Source organism: Falco cherrug, chromosome 10 (genome assembly GCF_023634085.1).
Source record: "Falco cherrug isolate bFalChe1 chromosome 10, bFalChe1.pri, whole genome shotgun sequence".
In the NCBI taxonomy this organism is placed as follows: domain Eukaryota; kingdom Metazoa; phylum Chordata; class Aves; order Falconiformes; family Falconidae; genus Falco; species Falco cherrug.
The window spans coordinates 27,453,239-27,478,628 of record NC_073706.1 but is presented as its reverse complement, the minus strand read 5'-3'; the positions used below and the strand labels follow the sequence as shown (position 1 = coordinate 27,478,628).

At 37.6% G+C, this 25,390-nt stretch overlaps 1 protein-coding gene across 7 annotated transcripts in view; it reads right to left on the bottom strand.

The window, feature by feature from the left end:
- PPFIBP2 (PPFIA binding protein 2) overlaps window positions 1-25,390 on the bottom strand; it is a 102,985-nt gene that overhangs the window by 20,535 nt on the left and 57,060 nt on the right. For 5 of the 7 annotated variants that reach the window (XM_027810364.2, XM_027810367.2, XM_055721582.1 and 2 more), the window contains 5 exons: window positions 22,768-22,881; window positions 13,147-13,278; window positions 5,254-5,346; window positions 2,649-2,757; window positions 1,089-1,121 (listed from right to left, as the gene is read on the bottom strand). In XM_027810364.2, the coding sequence (XP_027666165.1) occupies window positions 1,089-1,121; window positions 2,649-2,757; window positions 5,254-5,346; window positions 13,147-13,278; window positions 22,768-22,881 (481 nt within the window). Of the gene's footprint in view, window positions 1-1,088; window positions 1,122-2,648; window positions 2,758-5,253; window positions 5,347-13,146; window positions 13,279-17,063; window positions 17,085-22,767; window positions 22,882-25,390 lie in introns of those variants that run through there. The other 2 variants (XM_055721583.1, XM_027810366.2) reach the window with 2 other exon arrangements.

The window sequence follows — 25,390 nt, the reverse complement described above, 5'->3', positions numbered from 1 at the left end:
TCATTTCTTCTCTACACGCTATTCCTAGCAATTCCTCCAGTACCAACCTATATTAAATCGAGTGTAGATGATAGAGACAGAACCTGAAAAAGTTTTTTTTGTTGTAATGGCCACTAAAGGAGTTCATGCTTTGACATTAAAATAGACCCACTTGTTTCACGAAAGACTATGAAAAACAGATGTGGCAGGCATGAAGTGAGAGAGAAGAAAGAAAATCAATACTGCTAAAAAGCATCTTCAAAAAAAAAGGTATTACAACTAAAGGTTGAACATACAATGTCATATCTAAACTATTTGCAAAAAAAGTTTAGTTTTTCTTTCAGTGATCCTGAAAAATACACACCTTGTAATGATTAAGTTATAAAACATGTAAATGAACACTACAAGCATTTCTCTTGCAAAAGAGAACACTTAGTAACACCAGACATGCACAGAGACAGCCAAATCAAAACGTAAAGCCAGCAAGCAGTTAAGCATGCAATTGGAAGACTTTTTAAAAGACATTAAAAAAACCCACAACACAGTCCTACTAATCAATCTTTGTAAATATTAGACTTCAAAGAGAACTGGTGTCAAGGTATATATGGGCACATTCAAGCAAACTTTACTTACAGTATTTATAACAACATCAAGTATGGAAACACTCTTATACAGACTTATACAGACTCTTTTTTTTTTCCCCCCTCTAAATTTACTGCGCTGATTTAAAAAAAAGCCCAAATCTTTCCCCTCCAAGGAAGCAGGCTTTCAAATAAAGTCATCTTTCCAGACACTATATGGGTTTTACATATGTACAAATAGAAAGTGGTAAAGCTCAAGTTTTGGGTCTGTTAACCTTGACAATGTCCCTTTGAAGTCCAACTATCTGATTTGTGAACCTCTGACTTTTTTTTTCTACAGTGAAATCTTACTAAACAGGGCAAGTAGCTGTCTGCTTGTTGCAAGCAATGAAAGCAATGTCTCATGTATATTACAATTAGACAGCCAAATCTAAACAAACATTGAATTATTGCTGCAGAATGCATCTGAGTTATAATTTGTGTGAAAGGAACAGTGAGATAAAGCCAAAAGTGAATTGCAAGGCTTACGTTTTTCTTTTAGCCTTCTCCTATAAACTTCCTCTACGATGGCAAATGGTGAGAGTCAAATCAAGTATGTAGAAAAAGCACATATTAGATAAATTTTGCAGTTTAATTAGAATATGCATTCTAGCATACCACAAGTACATTGACATTATTTTTCAACTTTATTTGAGAAGACCACTTAAAAATCTGATAAATCAGTAATTTTTTTACAGGAGAATTATTACGGCTTCACACGCTTTCCATTCAAATATAGTCTAAGTGGTTTCCTTAAATGTACCCTAAATAATCTGTACAGGGTTTGATTCTTCTCCCCACTGGAACCAAGGATAGTTTCACCCATCTTCAGCATGAACAGGAACACACACACTACTAGAAGCTGAATGCTGCTGAACTCTTGATTTATTGTCATACCACTATCTCTCCTTTGAAATACCAAAAATTATTTGGGAGTCTCATAGAAAATACAAAATTCTATTAGTAGAAGAATTCCTCTACAAAAAACTGTTGTTAGACAAACCAGTTTTTCTAGTTAGGCATGCAGTGCTCTACATGCACAAGCTCTGCAGCTGAGTGAAATCAGCACCAAGTATATGTTAAGTCACTTCTCTGAAATAAACAAGTCACAATACAGAGTCTTTTAGAAAAGACACATCTGCGTTAATTCCTGTAAGGAGATTCTTGGTAAGCCCTGTGGAAGAGGTAGCACAACACTTCAAAAGTCACATCTCGACAAGGGCACTTTTTTGGAAGCATTAGTTAACACCCACAGAAGAAGTTAGTGCAGCTAAACTGATGCACTGTGGTAAATATTCCTGCATGGGTAAGTGTCAGTATCACAGAAGAAAAAGGTCACTAATATCGTATTGCTCGCAGCCCAGCAATTGACAGAAGCTCCAGGAGTCAATACTTCAGAGAACTGTGACATGACTGGTTGAGATCAAAGGCTAAACAAACTGGTTTATTTGCCATTGACCTGCATCAACAGTGCAGATTTAAAACAGAAACCTGCAGTACCACAGAACAGCCTGGGCTGGAAGGGACCTTGAAAGACCATCTGGTCCAACCTTTCATGAGAGAGGGAGCCTAAATGAGATATAGTCCTGAAGAAAGGGAAGACGTGAATCAATAACTACGTTTTAGAACGTTTGGACATTTAAACATTATGCTTAGGTACCACTGTGATGATTTTTTTCTTCTTAAAAAATGGAAACTGTAAATGCCCTTCAAAAAAATTCTGAAGGTATAGAAAAAAAAAAATATACTCCCACTGAACTGCAATGACTCTTTCAATTATAAATAAAACTCCAGTAGAAAAAGTTTCAGTGTCCCTAGGACACTTACTGCAATTTGTGCTGCCTCTAGATTGGGACAGAATTTCACATAGTAAAGGCTTCTACTTTACCAGAAGACAAAATACATTTGCAACATTTTTCTCCCCCAAATAAATACTGTAAGTCCATTCTTGTATTTCCTTGCATTTCTTTGAAATACTGAGCCAAGCTGCCAGCCAGGTGAAGTTAAAGTAGGGTTTCGGATTTTTAACTTTATTTACCCTCCTCTTACCTCTTTCTGCCACTTCACTGTGTGATGAGGTCCTAGACAGCTGACTTTGTAAGCGTTCTATTTCTGCATCTTTGAGAGCTAACTGCTCTTGAAGCTGGGCTATTTCAGCCTGAAAGAGAGTACAACAAAGTCAGAACAATGTCGTCACCGATCCTCTATGATTCTTTCCCATGAACTAGAAGATTTCGAAGCATTACACTTTACATTGATTCACGCCCTGTTCCCAATTCAGGACATTTCATAAACACTATAACAACTGTACATATTTCATGGTGTTACGATCCCACTCCTTTTACAGAAGCTCACTTTTTCTAATGCAATTAGCTGCCAAAGAAAAGAGACTTACAGAAAGGTAAAATTTTCAAGGATTCATGTAGGTAAAGAAACTCTAGAAAGCCCTCGATGCTACAACAATGCTCATATAATACTCACTATTATAGGGCAACTCCTGAGCTTTGCATGAAAAGATAACAAAGCATTTTTTTAAAAGATACTGGGTTTTTATCCTAGCTACTACTTATTAATATAACAAAGAATCCATTAATGCTGAGCCCTCTTCTCAGCAGGATAACAAAACTGTTCTCCCTCACATCAGATACTACAGCAAATAGGCTAGAAACAAAGCATGGCTTGGAAAGCAACCACTTAAATGCAACAAAGTGTCAGTGGTTCATTTATTTACACTTCCTGCAGCTTGCATGGCCACTAGATTGGCCTACAGTATCACGCATCGAAGATCTCAGCAATAAAGAGGGGGAAGAATTCTGTGATTGTCCACAGCTTGAAATACAGTGACTCTCCCTATTTACAAGAAAAACTGTCAAGAACATACTTTACTAAGTCGGTAGCTTCATTAAGATTTTCTTTAATAGCCTTAAAGCCTCTATATCAACATTCTGCACTTCCCCCAGCAAAAGCATACTAAACCTCCTTGCAATTAAAGAAAAAAAGGAGAAAAAAAAAAAGAAAAAAGGAAACAAACAAAAAAATCACTAATGTGACCAGTTTCTCAAAATACTAAAATAAAGCAAAACACCAAATAACATTATCCAAACATGGAAAAACATGGAGTAATTTACTCCAATACACAAACACTTTCACCAGGAAGCAAGCAGCTGGACTTCAGCACAAGATCAGTGCTCTGCCTGCAGTTCCATATGGAACAGAAGAATCTGCCTTGTTGTATCTCTGAAGGGCTCCTACACTTCCCAGTGACTAATATGCTTTTTATATCCAGCCATGGAAATATTCCAATTTCTCATCTAAGAAGCTGGAGCAACAGGAAAAGAAAAGCTGCAGACCTCTTAATACCAGATTTGGATTTGCCTTCCCTAGTCTATTTGATCTCATAGCTTTTTTAAATGCCCTCTTTTTCTTTAATGTCTCATTCCTGTCATCTCTACAATATTTTTTCTACTTCCTCTCTCTTTCCCTGTACTTTCTTCTCCTTTCTAGTTCTGCATCTTCTCACACTCAATGGGTTTTACAATTCTTCTTATGCTCATTCTGCTCCTACACTTTCCACAGTTTTTATCTGTCTTGGCAGCTGGCCACACACTGCTTGAGAAAATATTTTCCCAAAGAACTGTTCATATCCACCACGTCAGAGAAAACATCTTCATGGATTCAAGAGCTATTAACAGGAAAAAAACACACAATAGCAACATTTCAATATTCACCCAAGAATTCTCAAAAGAAACAAATGGTAATACAAATAATAGCTGTCTCTCATTTTGGGATCAAACTACCAAGTATTAAAAGAAAACTTAGCTTAATAATTTGAAATGTTTTTCCAAGATCCAACCACAACTCAAAAAAGTCAGTTATTCACATGAACAGGGACTGCAGTACTACACAAATGAAAGGAGATGTGATTACAGCACAAAAGTGTACCTCAACAGGGAAAAATAATGAGGTGCTTTTTAATCTAGTGGAAAAGGGCTAAAAAAAAAAAAAAAAAGAATCAAACTATAAATAAAGTGCAACTGTTTAACAATGAGAATATTCAACTAGAAAAATTAATTGCGGAGGAAAATGAAATATTGCAGACATCAAGTTTCTCCAGATTATGATCCAACAGTTTTCCAGGATTTAAGGTCAACAGAAGGGTAAGTCAGCTATGCACTTCGATATGCATGAAGTCAAAGCAGATGATCTAATGGTGTATTTTAGGCTTAATGTCTATTAAAATAAATTCCATACTAAGTGAACACCCAACCAACGTTGCATGTCTCTTCTCTTCAGTCTGGAAAGCTTGTCCAGAGACTTGTCACCATTACACAAATAAAGTACAGAAAACCTTCAAAGAGGCCTTTCTTCAGAACAAGCCTTTTGTAAGTCAAAATGCCTTTGTTGTTTGGTTTTTTTTAATAAGAATTACAAAAAGGTAGAAGACTGGAAACTGCAGGGAGGGAGCAAAAGGCACAAAAAGAAGCCACAAAAACTTTAAAAGAAAATACTTATTCCAAAGATAGTTGAAGAAAACTTCACAGTAGGCCGTGAAACAAAGCAATTGTAAGAAAAGTAAATACTGATGAAAAGAAGAGCATATTCCTTTCTAGCTGAAATAAGTCTGTCATTAGTAAATGCCAGGTATTTTGCTTACTTTAGTTGCTTTTAATTTCCACTCGTATTGATTTCTTTCGTTTTCCAGTTCTTCCACTTTAAATTTGAGGTGTCTAAGTTCCTGTAGCAAACTCTGAAAAAGAAGAAAAGCAATTAAAAGTAAGATTTCTCTGGTAGATATGTATTTCTCATAGTCCTGAATTAAAAGATCATGCATGAACCACACAGTAATGAACACTGAACCACCACATCAAAACCCATGACGTAGTCTAAGATGACAAAATCTATTTTGAATTGAGAGATAAGGAATACTTTCCCAAACTCCACTTGGAATTATGAACTAATTTCTTAGTCATATTAAGGAAGATAGCTGAGCCTGGTGAAGTTGTATGCCTCTCAGTGAAAAAGAGCCAAAAAATCCACAACTGCAGTCTCATGTAACCTTAACTATTGGGTTTTTTGGGGGGCTGAGGTTTTTTTGTTTGTTTGTGTGTTTTTTTATTTTATTTTTCAGCCACCTCAGAAAGTAAGCAGAAACAGGCAGTGCTAAAAGATTACTAACTTTATTAAAGTGACAATCGTCTCCCCAAACAGGTGTTTAAGGTGCTCACCGAGAAAGGTAACACACAGACTGAATGGTATCTACCAAGTTACAGGCATTTAATAACACATACAGTCAAATACAACTGCAAATACACTACTTTCAGCACCCATGTTTGACAGTTTGCAAACAGAGTTGATGCAGCTTAGAGCTGCAGCCAGCCAGGGTTCCTAGCACTCTCTGTCTTTTCCTCTGACAAAGTTGTCTCTTAAATGTACCTCCTCCCTTTCCTTGATAGAAGAAGATCTTATTGTTTATTCTGAAGGACAATATCATTAAATCCTTGATTGAGCTCTGATGAGACCAAATGTCTTAAAATGAACCGAGAAAAGGAAAAATTTGGAAGTGTAATCCAATTTTGGAACCCTGTACAGTATATACATTAAACAGCCATACTATTATATTGGATTAAATTAATATTTGTTTTTAATGACTCACAGATTTAACTCTCATTATTTTCCCAATATGCAGCTTGCACTGTAGTCTAATAGTTCTGGACAGAGGCAAGCTCAGAAACAATAGCACTACTTTAAAAATAGGCATCGTACCCAAATGAGTTACTTTTGTAAAATAAACCTATGAGAAAAATTACTGAAAAACTCCCTCACAATATAAGCAGATTACTTATGAGTTCTCGGTATCCAGATTTTAACTAAAGAGATGTGGCAACTAAAGCAAACTGATTTAATAGCATTATTAAAATAGACTTTTTCAGGCATACCAGTATCATTCCACCTTCAGCAAATTTAAGCAGTTTATGTGACGTTTGTTTTGACATGTGACATACTTTTGATCAAATACAACTAGGATCTGTAATGTAATTTCAAAAATGCTTTTCTGGTAACTGCTAATGTCAGAGAATAAACAAAAATGCATTGGATTTGCTGTTTTTAAGGTACAAACATATTTTTATTATGGCTCTTTTTATTCACTTTAACATTATCATTAGAAAAAGAAAGGATACATTTCAGCTAAGTCTTACCTGAAACTGTATTTTATGCCTGTTTTAAGCTTTTAAAATATTCAGGAATTAATAACCTGTGTTCAGAGGACTGGTTAGGGTGCACCATCATGCACAGCTAGGGTTACATTATCATGAGGAAAATTAGCAATCTACCAAACCATGCTAGCATGCTGCATATCAAACAGGTAAATCTCAACTAAGGAAAAAAAACAAACTTCAAAATAATAATAATAATAAAAACCACACCGCACCAGCACTACAAACCTACAAGTAAAAAAATCATAAAAAAACTGAAAGAGGAAATTGAGTCTTTAATATATCTGTGCTTTAGTAGGCATACATCAATGGTCACCATATTTGTTCCAATTACCAGGGGTGGGCTGTCTGAGGTGGGGTTTTTTTTTTTGGTAATTTTTATCACCACCTCATTCTTTGCTAACTAAAGCCACAAAGATCAATGCTAGCAATTCACAACATAGCTCTGGTTAGTGGAATTTAGTTTCTGCACCAAAAGAGAAAAGGCAATACGCAGGCTGCTGCTAAGTTGTACTTCTCGTACGTCACACTGAGAACAATCCTTCTGGCTGAGAGTCTCTACCACTGATCTTGGACTAGATTGAGGACCATTAGGTGTAAAGTCTGGTTTCCTATCTTGAGACTTTCTTTCTTGAATTCTACTATTAATTTCCAGCTGCAGTCTACACATCTGCTCCTGTAGCTCACTGATCAGGTTCACTACTGACTGAAAACATGGGAAGAAGGGGAAAAAAGACAAAACAAAAAAAAAAGGAGAGATGAGAAAGAATATGATGCAAAGAAGATAATTGTACAGTTGCAGCACAAAGAAATACATGAAACACGTCAAAGGCCAACTAAAAAACAACAGATGATGTGTTTCCCTTCTGATAAAGCATATATGAAAGGGTATAAACCTGGAATATTGCACAAAGCTAAATCTTAAATAGAAGAGAATCTATATTCCAGACTAATTAATGATTCCAATTCTAATTTGAAGGTAAGAATTTGGCGACTCATTTTTGGAAACTTATAAAGTCAGCTGAAGTCAGATATTGGGAAAAATTGAAACACATTTTAATACGCTGGCTCAGAGGCATACATTTGCTGAAATGGGATTTGATTACATTAATTTACCCAGCCAAATCATCAACACTAGGAAGAAATTGCCAAGTGCTCAGTTAAGGCCATAACCTACTCTTTCACAATTTATACACAGAATTTACTAGTAAAGTAATTCTGTTTCCAGGTCTATCATGGGTCAGAAAAATAACTCCATTACGTAGCTTGCTAGCTAGGCAGTATCTTGACATGGGGAAAGAGTTAAGCAACATACACAGGAGAAACCAAAGAATCCCACAGAAGAAAAAGCAATGACTCTGAAGTGCATTGATTTGCTGGACAGTTTCTTGAATTTGTGTGTATCAATGATGCACGCCAAAAAATCCAGCTACAGAAAGCAAACCAAAGACAAGTATTAAAAATCTATATAACATTTCACTTAAATTCCCTAACTCATCAGCAAATAGTGCTGGGTATTTTCTCAGGTATTACAAGCTTAGAGTGCCTTTCCCCTAATTCTCATGTACATGAATATATGTTCTGTGATTTCTCAATCTTCTCAAGTGGAATACATTTGATGCACAGCAGTCTTCCCATAATCTCAACTCTGGTGAACCAATAATCTCAAAGCTAGGGAACAGCTACTGCAAGGACAGGACACTATTCTGGCCAGGTAAGTTTTAACACAACCAATTTCAAAATGCATCAGCATCCCCAGTCAACTTGAAACATTTGCAAAGATTTCCTTTCATAAATGTATGTCTCAGTTAGGTAAGAGTTTCACATTTTTCTAGCACACTGTGCTTATGATGAAATTCAGAAAAGCAGTTGCATACATTTCACTTTACACATCTTATTCTCAATCAAGATTCACAATGTCTGATGCTCATCCTCTTTCATCCAACAACACTTTAATGCATGTAAATGAGGATTAGTTCCATAAACAATCAAAACATTTAGAAGAGTTCTGGGCCCACTGCAATACCCATTTTTTTATAGGCTGACATGTTTTGCCAGGGCTGCACAGATTAAGAAAAGCCCCTCTAAGTGAAACCGTATGCTTTGTATGTTCAGTGGGTACATCAGCCACTTTGCAACAGTTGGACATTGCTAAGAGTATCCCCCTAGCTAACTCATCCCCTTACCAGTGCACTGCAACACAGAACATCCATAGTGCCAGCTGTATTTACAATTTATATACTGTCCACAACCCCTCCATCTTCCATGCTTTGATTTTGTTTCTTTTTTACCATCATCTCCACAATCTGATAACTCATTGAGCAGTACCAACTGGAGACTGGAATTGTCAGGGCACAAATCCATCTCCCTTGCTTTCCTTCAAGCACCAAGGCTTTAGTCTGTGCTTGTCTTTGACAGAGAACACTGTTAACCCATACGAGGTTCTGAAGAATCACTGCTCAAAAAAGATGCAGAGACTTTTGAGCACAAACTGACAGCTGCTGCAGCTGTGGCAACATGGGAGAATTCAGAAACACTTCTGCTGCCACCTTGTAATTCTTTCTTTTTTGCCTCACAGTGAAAACAGGAATGGGAAACACTGCATCCATGCAGACTTCCCTCAGGGCAAACTAACTTTACAGAAATGGCAGAAATCTTTATCCCAGTGAAGGATAAGAGGTCTATGGAGGAGAAACAGATGAACTCCAGCTGCAATATATGTCTTTGCAGTTGTTTCTACTTCCAAGGTAGAGAAGGCTCCTCATTTTTGAGATTCTTTCACAGCATGAAGGTTTACTAACACTAACATACTGTATCTTGAATTCGATTCAGGTGAGACAACATACCACACTCCCCAGTGGGAGTCATTGGCTCACTGACTCAAGTTTCTCTGAAACTGCAAGTAACTAGATATTTAATTCAGAAGTGTCCACAAGAGCCATAAAATGCTTCCCAACAACTTACAGCAAACTTCAGATCCTCAGTATGAAAAAGCAAAACCACAAAAATGGTTTTTGCTAAAAAAGAAAAAGTAGAACAGAAGAAGGGCTGTTATGCAAGCTGGAATGGACAATTACTTCTGCAGTCTCCTGATAGTGACAGAAGGTCTCTTCTGTCTACGCTCAGGCAGAGCAGGCACCTGGGCTGCCATTAATCACCTGATATTGCTGCTCACTCATACCCAGCTGCATTAAGAAAACGTATCTCCAAAATTTCTAAGGCTTCTCAGATAAAAGCTACACAAACCCTCAGGTGGGATTTCAGAAACCTTCACGGCCTTGCTGCAGCAGAAGTAGAACTTCTGAATGACAAAATTATCTAAAAAACTTTTTAGAATGACAAAGCCAAGAGTGAGACTGCCTGTTTACAAGCAGCTATTCTCCTGGCCCCTGTGTTTTATATATATATATATACATATAAAAATAAATGGCACTTTAGATTTAGCATGTGCTTTTGAAGAGCCAGAGTCAAGTGGCATTCGGTGTGAAATTAATACCTTTCAGAGGATGTTAGAGATGCTTGATAAACTCTGCTGCTAACCAAAACCAAAACTAAACCACAGCTGCACAAGATAAAGTGAAACGAAACTGACACATGAAAACATGCTCATATTTAGAAGGATATCTTAATTTGCTTTGTTTCCCCCCAACCCAACCAAAGAAATATTTCTATAGATAAATTCTATGTGACGGGAAACAGCTGCTGTATAAGAAGTCGACACAAAGAGTACAGAGCAAACATGTTTTAGCTGAATTACTCTGCAATGTCACATTTAATTTTAAACCTTTTAAAACCTGCTATTATATTTAGCAATGGCAGGGTCAGGCATGAATTAATGAACTGTTTTAACTACTGGATGCAACACATGCAGCACTAGGGTGAAAACTGAGAACTATTACTTTTGATAGCAGGAAATCTATCAAATCACTGTTGTGCTCACCTCTGCCAATCCTAAACTCAGTCTTGAAAGCAGCAATTGGCCAGCTGCAGTCTGTAAGAAAGGCTCTAGCTCTGTCACCAATAGCTTTGTTCCACTTACGTAAAAATATTAACTGCAATTTCATTTGTGGCGTTATACGCTATAAAGGCATGTTGTAGTAGTCACGATATTCAGAGATACAATTACAGCAAGATTAATCTCATTCTGTCACTGTCAGTTTGGAGAACTGTCTCACTCTGAAGCCATTAGATTACCACAACACAACCGTGTATGCAGGAACAAGAGCAAAGTAAAGGTGGACTGTGCTCATAAGAGTGGTTTATTCACTAGAAAGATGTAGTTGGGAAGTGGAGGCAAGGAGTTCAGGAAGACACCCAAGCTATTACCAAACGCAAGCAGCAGTTCTAGTCTAATAGTACGAAGAAAATATATTAATAAATTTCATTCTGATGTTTGAAATTGTGTTTGTATTTAAAAATTAGTCAAATTTACAGTAAAAGGACCTGAAATAGGGCTCAAGCATTAGAATTCAAGTAAACATCCTATCTGATTGAAAACACCTGTTTATCTTGACAAATTGGATTAATGCTTAATCAGGACAATCTGAAATCATTTTAACAATGGTTCAGTGAGGCAACCAAAAATGCTGTTTATTTCCCACAGTTTTACTTACACCAGTTTTCCTTGCTTTGTATGTACAGGCTTGTGACTTTCAACAGGCCAGAAATCTAATCACATCTTGGGGTAGTTAATAATTCAGGGCATACTTAACACAATGATTCTCAACTTTTCCATCAGATTAGAATCCTTTTCCATCTCAGCAGGAATGTTTCCTATCACCTAGCATTACACCACAGGCTTCCAGGACCATAAAGCTCAACTTTTCTCTGCAAGGGGGCCACACACCTTGTTGCAGTGACACGAGTTTCACATAGCCTCACCCCATCACAGGGGCAACTGGGCGCTTAGAAGTCCTCTCAGTGCAAAGGCACTCAAAAGCTTCCTTCCTTTCCAGGAGCCAGGCTGCCTGTGCAAGTCCTGCGATTATTTAGGCAGCCTTGTGTCCTGGCATCTGAGGTGTAATGGGAAGTGCCGAAGGCCTCTGAGGCGGCCGCTGCTGGGACTGGGCTGCCATCTGTAGCAATGAGGCGCTGCACAGACCTGTTTCCATTTTCAGGTAGTACAAGGCTGCTTAGGCCTTCTGTACACAGACACAATTATGGGTGAAAGAGCATGAGGCAGCCACAGATGGTAAAAACAGCAGCTGGTGCCTCTCTGGCTTGCAATCTCTGCCAGCAATTGCTCTCTTTAAGCTATCTATTAATCTCTAAAGAAAACTTCAGAGGATAAATAAGTTAAGAAACAAACACACTCCAAAAGTATTATGTCACTGCAGGTAAATTACTTACGCACAGTTATCAAATACTCCACTAGCAACATAATGGAAAACAAACTTCTAACACCGCCTGAATTTCAAATTCTAAGTCAATGAAGAACATACAGTCTTTTTTCAGTCAGCAATGTGTAAATCTTGGACCTAATAATCCTCCCTTGTCAGGAAATCTTCCCCTGCTAGCTCATCCCCTCACAGGACCACCAAGTAGGACAGCACGTGGCGATTCGTATGAATTACTTTTCCACAATCCCACTCCCTCCCAGGTCCCTGCTGCCACTCACTGCCACAAAATGGGTGTTGTTTGCGTGACTCCTTGTTTCATACTCTCTTTCTTAAACAATATGGCAAAAACCAAAGCTGCTTTGATGTCCAGGACTCTCCACATCTGAAGGGGAGTACGGATTATAATTGCCTCCAATGCATGTTTTTTCTTTTTCTTTTTTTTTTCTTGCTTTCTTTTTCCCCCTGTTTTTTATTATGTAATGCCAAGGGGAAAGGCTCATTTGAGGAAAACGCCCTGCCCCTTGTCTTTCTCTCTCAAGTGCCAGGAATGCACCGAAATCACCAAGGGTGATCCCCCCAGTGTCTGTAGCACCCCTGATACTACTGCGCTGATGGTCTTCTCAGCCACAACAGTGAGGAAACAGAAGAGCCCTGCAGGCCTCACACGGCCACACCAGTCCAGCTCCTGTGGGAAGGAAAGGGTTAAGTAAATGCCAACTGTAATGTATGCTTCTGGAAGGCACTTTGTGCCTTGATTAAAGCCAAACAGCAGCCTCTGAAGTATAATGAGAGAGGGGAAAATAAACCACATTCCAAAAATGCATAATCATATTCCTCACTGAATTCATAGCATCAATGATAGGGACTGTGCTGTAAGCACAGAAAATCCTGTTGCACGCCGATTTCAGCTCAAAAGCTCAGATGTATAACAGCATACCATACACAGCTGATAGAAAAAAAACCCAAACCGATAAGCTAATGAAAGAAACTCACCTCAGCTTTGTTCTGTTTCTCTTCATATTCACTCTGTTCCTTTTCCATACCAACCAGCTTAATCTTCAGGTCTGAAACTTCAGCCATTAGATCTAATTTCTGAGTCTCTAGTGACGTTCGACTTAGCAACTCCTGAAAGCACAGCAGAAAATTTTCTCCAGTTATTTGTTTAAACACCTGACAGAATGCTATGTGATTTATTGGCAGACCCATACTAAAGTCTCTACCCTGCTATTTAATGTTTTCATTACAACAGCAAAACGATTCACTTCTTCAGAAGTCACACTTGCTACTCTATACAATGACAAAATATAAAAATGCAGCAAGATAGATTTGTTGTAAACATTTACTGTGGGCAGAAAAAGTAACTAAAAATAAATAATGGAGTGATTGGCAAACTCATAGGAAAGCAAAATACCTCTCCAAAACATATATACTTTGAACTGTTAGAACTGTGTGTTTCTCAAGTGCTGCAGTTATTTTCACCTAAACGTCCTCCTGTGTTAATTACTAAACCACTGTGTCCCCCTCCCTGCTTGAAGAAAATGTGTGGCAGAGTTAATCCCCAGGCAAGACATGACATCAGAAAACAATACTAAGCTGAACAAACACAAACCTACACAATGCCACATGACACATTACAAAACAGTTGGCTACTTCCTAAAATACTTGTCAGACAAAGCTACATTTCAGTATTACAATGAAACATTTTAGAATTTCTTATCGGGTGTTATTCAGTAAAGGCAGCATTACAGAATGAGCACTCTAACCAAAATAAAGTACCAAAGACAAGCAACATTTCTGCAGTCATGCTTATAGTACTTGAAAGTTTGCACTGTGTAGTACTTGTTAACTTTTGAAGGATGTGGAGGGAACAGCAGTGAATGAAAAGTGTTATGCCCTAACTGGAACCCTAAAAGGCAACGTCTAAATTGAGTAACAGCGTAAAGGAGAAACAATTGGCCACGACTCTGCTTGTGTGCCCTGAGTTTGTTTTTCAGACTGCAGAGAAAGGCATACTTCAGACAGAGTGATATCACTGTGTTTGGTAAACATTCAATATTCACACCTTTATTGCATCTTTTAGTTTTCAAGAAAGCCAAAGCAAAAAGTCTTCCAAAGTTTAACAGTGTGTATTAGGTATATACAATGCTTCTGTTGGCCTCCATCTTCAAAGAGAAAAAACTCCATTCAGGAGTTTAAGCCTTACTGAAAGATCCATACCTAACTTTCCAAGTGCCTAATTAATTTGTACAAAACAATGCAGGTTTCTAGACGGTTAAAAAATTTTATGTTAATTCATAACTGTTAGTTATTAGTGTTTTGATTATATGAAACACACTGAGGAATCACAGCAGATGAAGGAAGTGACTTAACTGAAGTTGCCATCTGTATCTATGCTGATGTTACTGAGTGATCAGAAACTGCCCTGCCCATCACCCTTTTTTTTGTAGACCATAGCTTGGAGCTGAGGAAGCCACAAAGGTTATTTTAAAAATTATATAGTTAAAAGTTCATTTGGAACCCAAATCCGCTGTACATGTAAATTTTTTTAGTCTGGTGGGGAATACTGCCCAAATTAAAAATAGTACTAAACTTGCATCTGAATTGCAACAGCAATTATCTAAGCCACCCACTATTCCCAGTGCCATGCCCACTCCTGCTGACATTGACAATGATATTTGTGTATGGATGGGAAAACAAACAAAAATGTAGCCTCATGGTTAGGGTTTTTTTCTCCGAATAAAATAAATCAAGCATTAATCAGGAAAAGATAGTGCACTGACTTTTTTTATTGAGAAACTCGAAGGGGCAGTCACCTCGTGAAATCCCAGAAGTAGCTGCTTTCTACAAAGGTGATTAAACATTACAATTATAACTCCAAATAACTCCTCTGTCTTCCAGAAAAACACTAATCTGCACAAGTTCCAGAGGCACATTCCAGTCCAGACTGGAACAGGCTCTGTACAGCTGTTAACATAGCAGATTTCTGCAGATTAAGAGGTAGCTATAAATGAGAACTTTGATATAAAATTAAGGCCACTGAAAATCAAAAAGACTAGCAGGATGAGGTGACTTTTGTCCCATGGACAGACCCTATTCACTGTTGAACCAAAACAATGTTTAGACTTTTTTTTTTTTTTGACACTGACATGGTATTCCATGATATGACAGGAAGATTTCTTAGTAAGGCAAGGAGACATGGCATCTCTCTAGATGTTTAACAAAACATCTGTTCTTTGAGTGCACCATCTAGCATTACTCCCCCGTTACCCTGTAGACTCCCAAACTACACTTAAGTTATGGAATGGTGAGTAATACCGCACTCCTCTCACTCTGAGTTCAGTAGCTCCACGTGAACACTAAGGCACTAGCTGGTATAAGTGAACCCGAAGGCAGCTAATGTGTGGGGGTTTTTAAAATCAACTCAAACAAAATTTTAGTTTGCTCTAAGCTGGATAATCAGATTCTCAGCTAGTATAAACTGGCATAAAACTCTTGCCTTAAAATAGACAAAATAGCTAACTATCTCTGGTTTGTTTTCAATGGAGCTACACTGATTTAAAACAGCTGACAATTTCTCTTGCATCTAGACAGTCTAACTTTTGCTTTGGAAGAAAGTGCCGTTTAAAGTAAATGTCCCTACTTGAAACGGTAACATCTGGAAGCAATTATTTTCATCTTCAAGCAGATGCTCACAGTGAACAGCCCATTAAGAATGTGACCCATTTTGTTACAGAGAAATTATAGTGTATTTCAGTGGTATGATGCAACTTGAATTCAGCCAGAATAAATATGCAATTGTAAGAAAAGAAAATACAAATTTATGTTATTGGTTTTAAAGCAGAAAAGATAATATAAGACAAGCAAAATGGTAATTTGGGCTGTAGCAGCTTTAGGAAGACCTTAAAGAGCTGAAATACAGAACAGAAATAGAACATATCCTAGCAAATCTTGTTTATAATGAAGATACTTGTTTTTAATTTTAAAATCTACTATAATTTATGAAAGTTCTTTTTTAAAACTAAACTTTTAATTTTAAAAATTAGGAAAAAGCTATTTTAAAGTAGAATAATTATTAAAGATAAGTCATGCGAAGCTGCAATATGCATGTATCAGACAGATCAATGAACAGCAAACTATTTCCAAACACAACTGTATTTTTAAAATTCACACTGTATATTTTTTAAATATTTCATCTTGATTTTCAATATTCCCAATGAAACTGAAGCACATGCTCTATACCTCACTTTCACATTTTGTTTTCTTGGAAATACCTAATTCTTGTAAAGCAGCTTGTAAAATTTAACAGGACAGAAAATAACTTAGAAAGAGGACTCTACACTTTTTCAGGCTGGCAGCTGCAAGCAAAGAAAATTCCAAGATATTTAGCACACCACAGAACAGAAGATACAATCCATGCCATACACTGACTGAGAAACTGTAAGTAAGATTTTAGTCAAGTTGGGGACCCCCCTCCCCAAAATCCCATTTTGCAGTTGTGCACTGCAGAAAATACAACACTCAATAAGTTTCATACTTTTCATCCTTACTAACGTAGTTGAGACAGACCGACCAAGCTACCTACCTGGTAAGCAAAATTCAGCAAGAACCACCGCTAATGAGGACTGCACTTTTCAAGTGCTGTGTGTCAGCTGTGGTAGAAATCAGATATTTGCTTAACTGAAAACACAGCTGAAAGCAATGTACATCTGTAATCACCATGAAATGGTGCAAGTCAGTAGTAGAGAGTGAATTACAGCCCTCCAATTCATCATTTGCCCATTATATAGTTAAGCAACAGAAAGGACAGAAATTCCCATTGCACTGCCAATTTGAACAACCCTTTGCATATGCCTGAGGAACAGATTCATGCCTACATTAACTGTAAAATAACAAAGCACTGTAATGCTCACCTGCATAGAGAGGCTGCACAACTTGAGGGCACACTCTGAAAATCTTATGCCTCACACCAGAGCAGCACAGAGCACACTTCAAAATCTGAAACACTAAGCTAGCTGCTGGCAAGGAGTTACTGCATGCTATAAACAAGTGCTGAAATTCATCTAAGATCAGATAACTCCGGCAACTGAAAGTTGAAGGAATGATCCTTGCCAGCCAGCAAAGTTCCCGAGAAGCAAACAGATACACACCAGATTCATACCCTGCAAGCAAGATAGGATTCTGTCCCCCCTGAGTATAAGACAACTGCAAAACCAGAACAGGTACACACTAAACCGTGTCAGATTAAAGTTCTTACTCTCATACAGCTCCTCCCTGCATTCTTTTAATTCTGGTTTTTAAAAGATTCTCCATTGTGCCTCACAAAGGGCACTGCCTGGCACACTTTCCCCTGCTCCTTGCACCCAGCAGAAGCTGGCCATAAAGTGACATGAGAAACAGTTTCTACGTGTATTTTTAAGACAGAAAGAATTCTAGAGCCAAATGCTTTGTAATTTGCAGGAGAATTTATTTGATAGAAGACGCAATCATGCCTGCACAATGCAACCATCTGACAAGAGTCCCCTGAATTGCTTCTTGCAATTATGTGTCAGAAATAAGACTCATGTGTCAAAAAAAAAAAAAAGGTGGAAACACACAGTTAAACCACATTTAGGATTTGGTCAGGTACAGGAAAGACACTGCCACAGAGACCAGCATTTTGATTGGCAACACAAACTGTGCACTGTTAAGACTTTATGCCAGAGAGCTTCAATGGGAACTAGTATCTGTTAAACAAATCAAATGCAGCACTGGCATAGCAAAGAGGTAACTAACTATTCTTACTCACGATAATTACCGTAACAAATGCACTTAAAAGAGCCGTGGAGGTGAAATCTGTATGTGCAAAAAAATCACTTTTCAAAGTGATGTAACACAGCTGTCAAGATTGACAGCACAGATTCCTTAGCACCACCTGTGTTTACATTATGCATGGCTGGTACTTTCTGTTATGGGACAGTTTAGGCTACTATACAGAGCAAAAACTACTTCTGCTTTCCAATTCTATTCTACATTTGTACACAGTACAAATGAAAGAGAAGTTGATAGCAAGTTGATAGCAAGTTGATAGGAGGTTCCCCTAAGGCTAACATAGCAGATGTTTAAGATCTCCTCTTGAAAAAACAAAACTCCTTCCTTAAAATGGACTGGAAGAAAGTACTTAGAAATGCCACATACTAACTTTGAGTAAGACATATAACACATCACTGTTCTCTAAAATTGGCTGTGATTTTACATTTTAAAGCAGCTGATACACTGGAAATAGACTGTCACAGCATAAATTGTTTTCATAGGGTAATTCCAAGAGGGTGGGGTTTTTTTATTTATTTTATATCAAGACATATTCATTACAACATGCTAAGGGCAAGATCGGTAACTATTCACACAGGCTGGCCTTTCCATATCCTTTACGCATTTGATGGCAAGACATAGATACTACTGGAAGGCAATTCAGTGAGACTAAACTGGTATCTTGCTCCCAGTCCTGCTCCAGAAAATTTTCTCTTAACACTTACTATCAAGGATGACCAAGGAAATGTGTTTGTTGGCCCAAACCAGAATCGTACTTAAGGACTGATATAAAGTTTTGTCCTTCGCTGTCACGAGTTTTTGAAAGACCTACTTTGTTTTAAAGAAAGAAAATGCAAACACCTTCAAGGTGAAACATGCTTATCTTGATTAGAGTCTGTAGTGGAACAAGTATCCTTACAAAAGCAAAATGTTGAGTTTGACACCGTAAGCACATCTAATGAAAACACACATGCATTATCTGTAACTGCACACCAGGGCATCTCAGGACCTGTTTCACAGGTTTGTTTCTCAAACACTGCTAAGCCATATTTTCTTTGGCTGTGATTTCATAAACAGCTAGGTCAAGTGCACATCTCACTACTGCCCTCATGCCATGCCTTGACCTTTTCTGTGAGCTGTTTCAACACGCTAACCCAGGAGAAAAACAGCCCCTTCTTTCTAAACCCCAAGTTAGTTTTCTCCCAGTCACTGAGGAAAAAATCTGATGAGCATGAGAGCCAGTATAAAGTTAAGTTGCAGAAGCACACCATCAGGAACAGGGAGAAGGATGAAAGAATGTGGCCGCCTTTTTTTTTGTAGCTGTAGATTGGCTCAACTCATTTCTTGAACGCTCACATTTTGACTAAGGGATATTGCACTATCCTCTTAGAGTGATGAAGAACCAAGATTTTCTGCAAAGCATCATCATCATCTGTTGCTACTATTATTCAATCAAGATGTTCACACTAACTGGTAAACAGCCATTTTATATGATTCATATAAAGTTTATTTTAGCTGCTGTTTCAGAAGTGTTTTCATGATCACTTTGTAGCAGGGTTCAAAACAACTGTGCATAAATCATAAGCCAGAAGGATTTTAGCCAGTAACCCCACCCTGACCAAGTGGACAAGTCTCTGCTAGCATAGATTCAGCAAAAACTGTTGTGCAGGATAGCATTACATACCCTTTCTGTTGAGGAACTACCAGACACCATCATTAACTTGAAGTACATGATTTTTGTTTTCATTGTAGCATTTTGGGCACAGAATTAACTGAGTCACTTTTCTTATAGTTAAAATTAAAAAGACAGGGCTTATCCTGAACTCATGTATATGGTTTCCCAGATAAGTAAATAATATGCTTATCCATACTACAGTTAGCTTAGTTCTACTAATATACATTAAAGATGTTTTAAGTTAGGGCAATTATCTTTATCGTTCCAGTTTCTATTTAGCAGAAGCAGTCAACTTAATTTCACAAAGGTGAAAATCAGTGGAGTTCAATGTATGGTGAATAAGCAAGCAGAACCACGAAATAAAATTGGATTTACATGCATCTCAGGAAGGTAATAGTAGTCTTTCTGAAAAGCAAGAATATTTAGATAGAAACATAGAGCTAGATGATTTTTTTTCTTATTAGAAATAATCTAGTTTACTGTAAAAGTAAAGAAATACTGTCTTGAAAGACCCACTAAATAGTTTTCATGGGAAAACTCAATGACAGCCCTAGTACCTTTCATCTCTTTACTAAGCATCATAAGCACTTACTTGTGCAGGACACTGGAACTGCTGGCTGAGAAGACCTGAACCCAACACTCCCCAAAACATGATTGATCCATCAGTCTAATGAAGCCTCTGAGGCCATATACTCACTCTATTTTTGACAAATTAACTGCAAGAAGGCCTACTGGCCATGTATCTTGTCCTAACCAGGCATGTCCTAACCATCGCATTATCAGGTCATTCTCTTCTCTCCAAATCTCAACTTATTCCCTGTAGAGGGTAATCTTTTCAACAAGATGAACTGTGAAAAGCACCATCAAAATAAATCATGGCCAATACGGCCCTCTGTGGAGGCATAATAAATGTGCAATTTCCCCGACTTGAAATTTTGAGAGATCTAACTTGGTTTTCCCATATCCCACTGTCTATTGGGGTATGTAATCCATGTGAGAAAGACACCAGAACTACCATTCCCTCATCACCCTCTAGTATTTCCCCTAATTTGTTCTTCTTAATGTTCACAAAACTAAAATGTTAACATATTTTTTTCTCATTCCAGTGAGGAAATAGATATTAAATATCTCAGTTTCACACTGAGTTTGTTTTTGAATTTTGGTTCAGCCATTAAAAGTACATCACCCACACTAAAATTAAAATCCTAAGTATATGTGTTTGTGTCTGTGTCTGTCTCTACGCAAAGTTCAAATGGACAAACTCATAGGGTAAAAATGAAACACAAAATTTTACCAAGTTGTGGCCTAGATAATCCTTTCTTTTGGAAAAAAAAAAAAACCAAACCAAACCCAACAAACCAAATTTGAGCTATCATACATGCTGTAAGCATGAGAGATCTGTCACTTAGAAATTTAGCACGCTTGTCAGTATTTCTGTAAATTATGTTCAAATCTAAGATCTCAAAACAACAATACAAAACAATCAACAAATTTGAGCTTACTCCTATTTAATACGCATACAAGAAAGAAAATAAATCTGAAATTACTCCCCACTTGGCAAAAATTACAGGTGCTCAAAGTAATCTCAACATTTAGATTTAAGGTTTATGTTAAACATATTTGGAGATTCTCTAACTTCTCTAGCTTTAGTACAGACTTTTGTAGCTTATCACTTCAGAATCATCTTTGTAAGCAATTTGCGCGTGTACCTAATGTCGTATGCTTTCACTGTAATAGTAATGTACATGCATTATTATATTTTGTTCTCAGATGCCTCAGTGTTCAGTTAAATCAGGCTTTAAATTCATGTTTCCTCAGAAGACCATCAAAGCAGAACATTTTAAGACAGAGAAATAATAAACAGTTGTAGCAGAAGTTACAGAGTAACTATCTAGTTTTAGATTGAAACAGGAAACTTCTACACTCTATTGTGAATGCCTTCCTGAAATTTGAAAACAGATTTTCATAATTTAAATAGTTACTGTTCTTTGAGTTTCACTTGAGATCTCACTGAAAAACTAAATGCACTCGCTATTTGCAGTTTTAAAAATGTCCCCTCATTAAAGAATGAGAATAAAACTTTTCCCAGCTAGAAGCATTTTGGGCTGCGAAAGTTCTGTGTGACCAATTCTTTTTTTGAGAAGCTTGTAGAATAATAACTTTAAAAGGTTTAGGATACAAGTTTATTTATAAAAACTGCTACTGTTTACATGCATACCTACAGGAATCTTTGTCATAATTTAAAGCTATGATTAGTTCATAGAAAGACTTGTACATTTCACATAGACTAAAACAGTAAATATATAACACAACAATTTGGGTGGGTAGAGGAAGTAAGTTCATCAAGAACAATGTCTACCCTGCAAATTTCTAGCATAGATTTTGAGGGTTAGTTACAGTTTCAAATCTATTCTTGATATCTCTGTACTGTATTACCAGTAGATGATCTGCATCTGTAATACACGCAAGTTGCATCTGGAGAGTTCTTTTGCATCAACAGATCAGCCAGCTCTGCACTAACACATGAAATATCAGGTATTCAATTTATCATTTGTTCTGCTCCCTCAACATGTAACATGAAAAAGCAAAAATTAAATCACATAGCCTGAAACTGTCAATTGAAATAAAGAAAATTATGCCTTTGTATACTGATTTTCTTTCAAAAATAAGGGGAAAGCTCCAAAATTAAGCAAGAAATGGTTATAGAACCAAACCTGATGCAGTAATTAATTTCAGCTTACTACCTGTTCAGCTTCACAGCCATACAAAAACAGAAGACAGTTAAATAAAACCTAATTCTATAACTCCTACATATATTAGATACATTTAACCTGTCTAACCAGTTACTCAACCACGTCCAAATTTAGTTCGTCAGCACAGTACAAATAAGACACAATAGTTTCATTTTACATGCTGCCACGTACAGTATTATGCAACCAGCCAATAAAATGTTTCTGCAACAGGAAAACAAAGAAACATTTATTGAAAAAAAAATAAAATGTGAAAAGCAGCAAGAGGACAATAAAAGTGGCATTTTTTTCCTGTTTTATCTTGTTGCTAAAGGCACTTACACATGCAGACAAGCTGACCATATATGTTCAACCTTTTGTTGGAGAAGATTATACAAGACACTTTCCAATCTAGATTTTTACCTGTTGAAGCATTTCTTCTGTAGCATTCAGTTTTAACTGATGCCCCTCAAGACAGATTTCCAAGTCCCGGATTTTCTCTCCTTGAGCTTCCACCTGGTCTGTAAGTACGCTCACCTGTAATTTGAGAAGAGAAGCACAATGCTACTGAACTGACTGTAAATAAGTTTCAATTACCTTATACAATTAACATCCAAATGCACATTCTAACAGCAAGTTCTCTTTTAAAGTCCTCAATGGTCGAATATTCTTGTGCACTGCAGCAACCTGCTCTATCAAGATAGGCAATTTTTCAGTCTCACCTATGTTTTACTTCAACTCCGCCCTCTGACACCCCCCGTGCCCCCGATTATTTTATTTTAATATAAAAGAGAAGAGCATTTCTATAAGAGATGGAAGACTACCTACAGGTAGCCTCAGTCAGCTCACACGAAAGTCTGAAAAATTAGAAAGTACCAAACAAGAACACAAGATACTGAAAATATTTTGTGGTTTTGGAGCATGCATTGCCATTTCAGGTTCCATTAGCATTTCACTCCCTAAAATGGATAAACAATAAAACTGTTCATTCAGAAACCAACCAATTACCTTACTTCTTACAAGAACAGAAAACCAGCTTACCTATCAATAAAGTGTTCTGAAATTATAAAGAATGCAATGAGTAAAAGACATGTTTTAGCAGCGGCAAAGTTCTATTCCAAGAAAAATTCCCAGGCTTTGCAAGCCAAAACATGAAAGCAAAAGAAGTGAGATACAGACAATGAATCCCAGGAAAAGAAACAATAAGCAATACTGCTAAAGAACTGTGGGAATGGTGGTACAGACCAGTGAGCGCATGGTAAGAAAAGTCCAGCTGCCTAACTAAAAGCTGGCACAAAGCTGACAAAGCTGTACTCAGGATAACATTAGAAAGGTGTTAATTCCTTTGTTAAGCAGTACATACACTCCATATATTCAGTTTTAGAATTCACTGATATGAAAGCTTTGATTATACTGGAAAAATGCTCTCTCTCACAGAAAAAGCAACCTTAGGTGTTTAAACTCCAGTTTGAATGAAATTAGTTAAAACTTATCTATGCTGTCACATCCAGCCCTGCGACACCTTTATTTAAAAAAACAAGGGGGTACAGAATGTGGAAATGAAACCTTTCAGATGTATCCCCTATGCAGCATTTCTAGAACTCAATCAATGATAACTGAGCTCACTTCAGGGAAGGTGCAGAGGGAGCGACTGAGTGATCTGTATTTGTTTCACCTACGAACTTAATGACAAGCATGCCTGGGAACGGAACACAGAAAAAGGAAAAAAAAAAAAAAGACTATTTTATTATTTTGCCTTTAAAGTAGTTGGGTGTAGGGTAGAGTACAGACAAACACAGGATGAGAGATGATAGGAAGGAGTGGGTGGAGGCAGATGGCAAGGGGACGAATCCAAGCTGGGGCAGAGGGACAACTCCCTGTAAGGAAGTTTGCTGCTTGTCTACTTCTTTGGTTTGCTCCCACTAAATGGGTGATGGCACACAAAGGAACCCAACCCTGTGAGGTCAGAAAGCAAGAAGGAACAAACTGAATCCTCTTCTTCACTCTGATGCAGGTTCCAGAGAAAGAAAACAAGCTCTCCTTAAAGGATCAGGTTAGATTCCAACTAGCATTGTAACCTCTAAGGAAAACTCTGTATGTTAAATGTGACCTGCAAAGGAATTTAGTAAAATCTTAGCAGCTTTAGAAGCATGTGTTGGATGTTCCAGTAGTTAGGCAGAGACACACATTAGCCATTTTGAGCTCATATTTTCCCTGCTGTTCAGGATTACATCTGCCAGACTCTTCAGGGAATCAGTAGGCTGCACACAGAACGTAACCTCAGTGTATGCTACGCTGGCAAGTCCATCTTGCCTTAGCAGCGCAATACCCATGAGAGTCAGCCCATAGGTAATGTATTTTCTACAAATATCTATAGAAGTGAGGCATGCTGAACAGTTAGCTAAAAATCAAGTGGTATAAGGGTTGAAAACATCTTTGTGAAAAAACAAAAAAAAAACCCCACAAAAACAAACAGAACACCTGAAGAAGTGCATGAGCTCCTATCCGCAGGCACTGAGCTGTAAGAAGGTATCCCAGATGCCACAGCATTCCCAGCCTCCGCTACAGATTGAGTAGTGGAAGCAGCTTTCAAAGTGCACTGTTTGACTCAGCCTTGGCGAACCGAGATAGCAGGCATCACCCATATTGCTGCTTCTTCTGCAGCAAGTCTGATACAAGACTGGAGTGCTCCCAGACTCATATTCGCTACAGATGACAGCTTATGGACCACAGTTCACTGGCACAATTCAGCATGAGCTATAGAATAGAGGTGCTCTGTTTCCCACCGCTTTCTCATCCTTCATGCCAACGGTCATACCCAGGAATCAGGTTTGTATCAGCAGACTCCCTCAGGCCAGTGTAACCTCACATGGGACATGCCTGTATTCCTCATATTCGACTGCTATATATATGCAGAACTGGTGTAAACCAGATTCTAACCCCAGCTCCATCTTGGCACTTTTTCTTTGTTGTTGTTGTTGAGGTTCACCTACCCGACCGAGGTTTTCATCTATCATATCTGCCTGGGTGTTTTGGAGTTCTATGG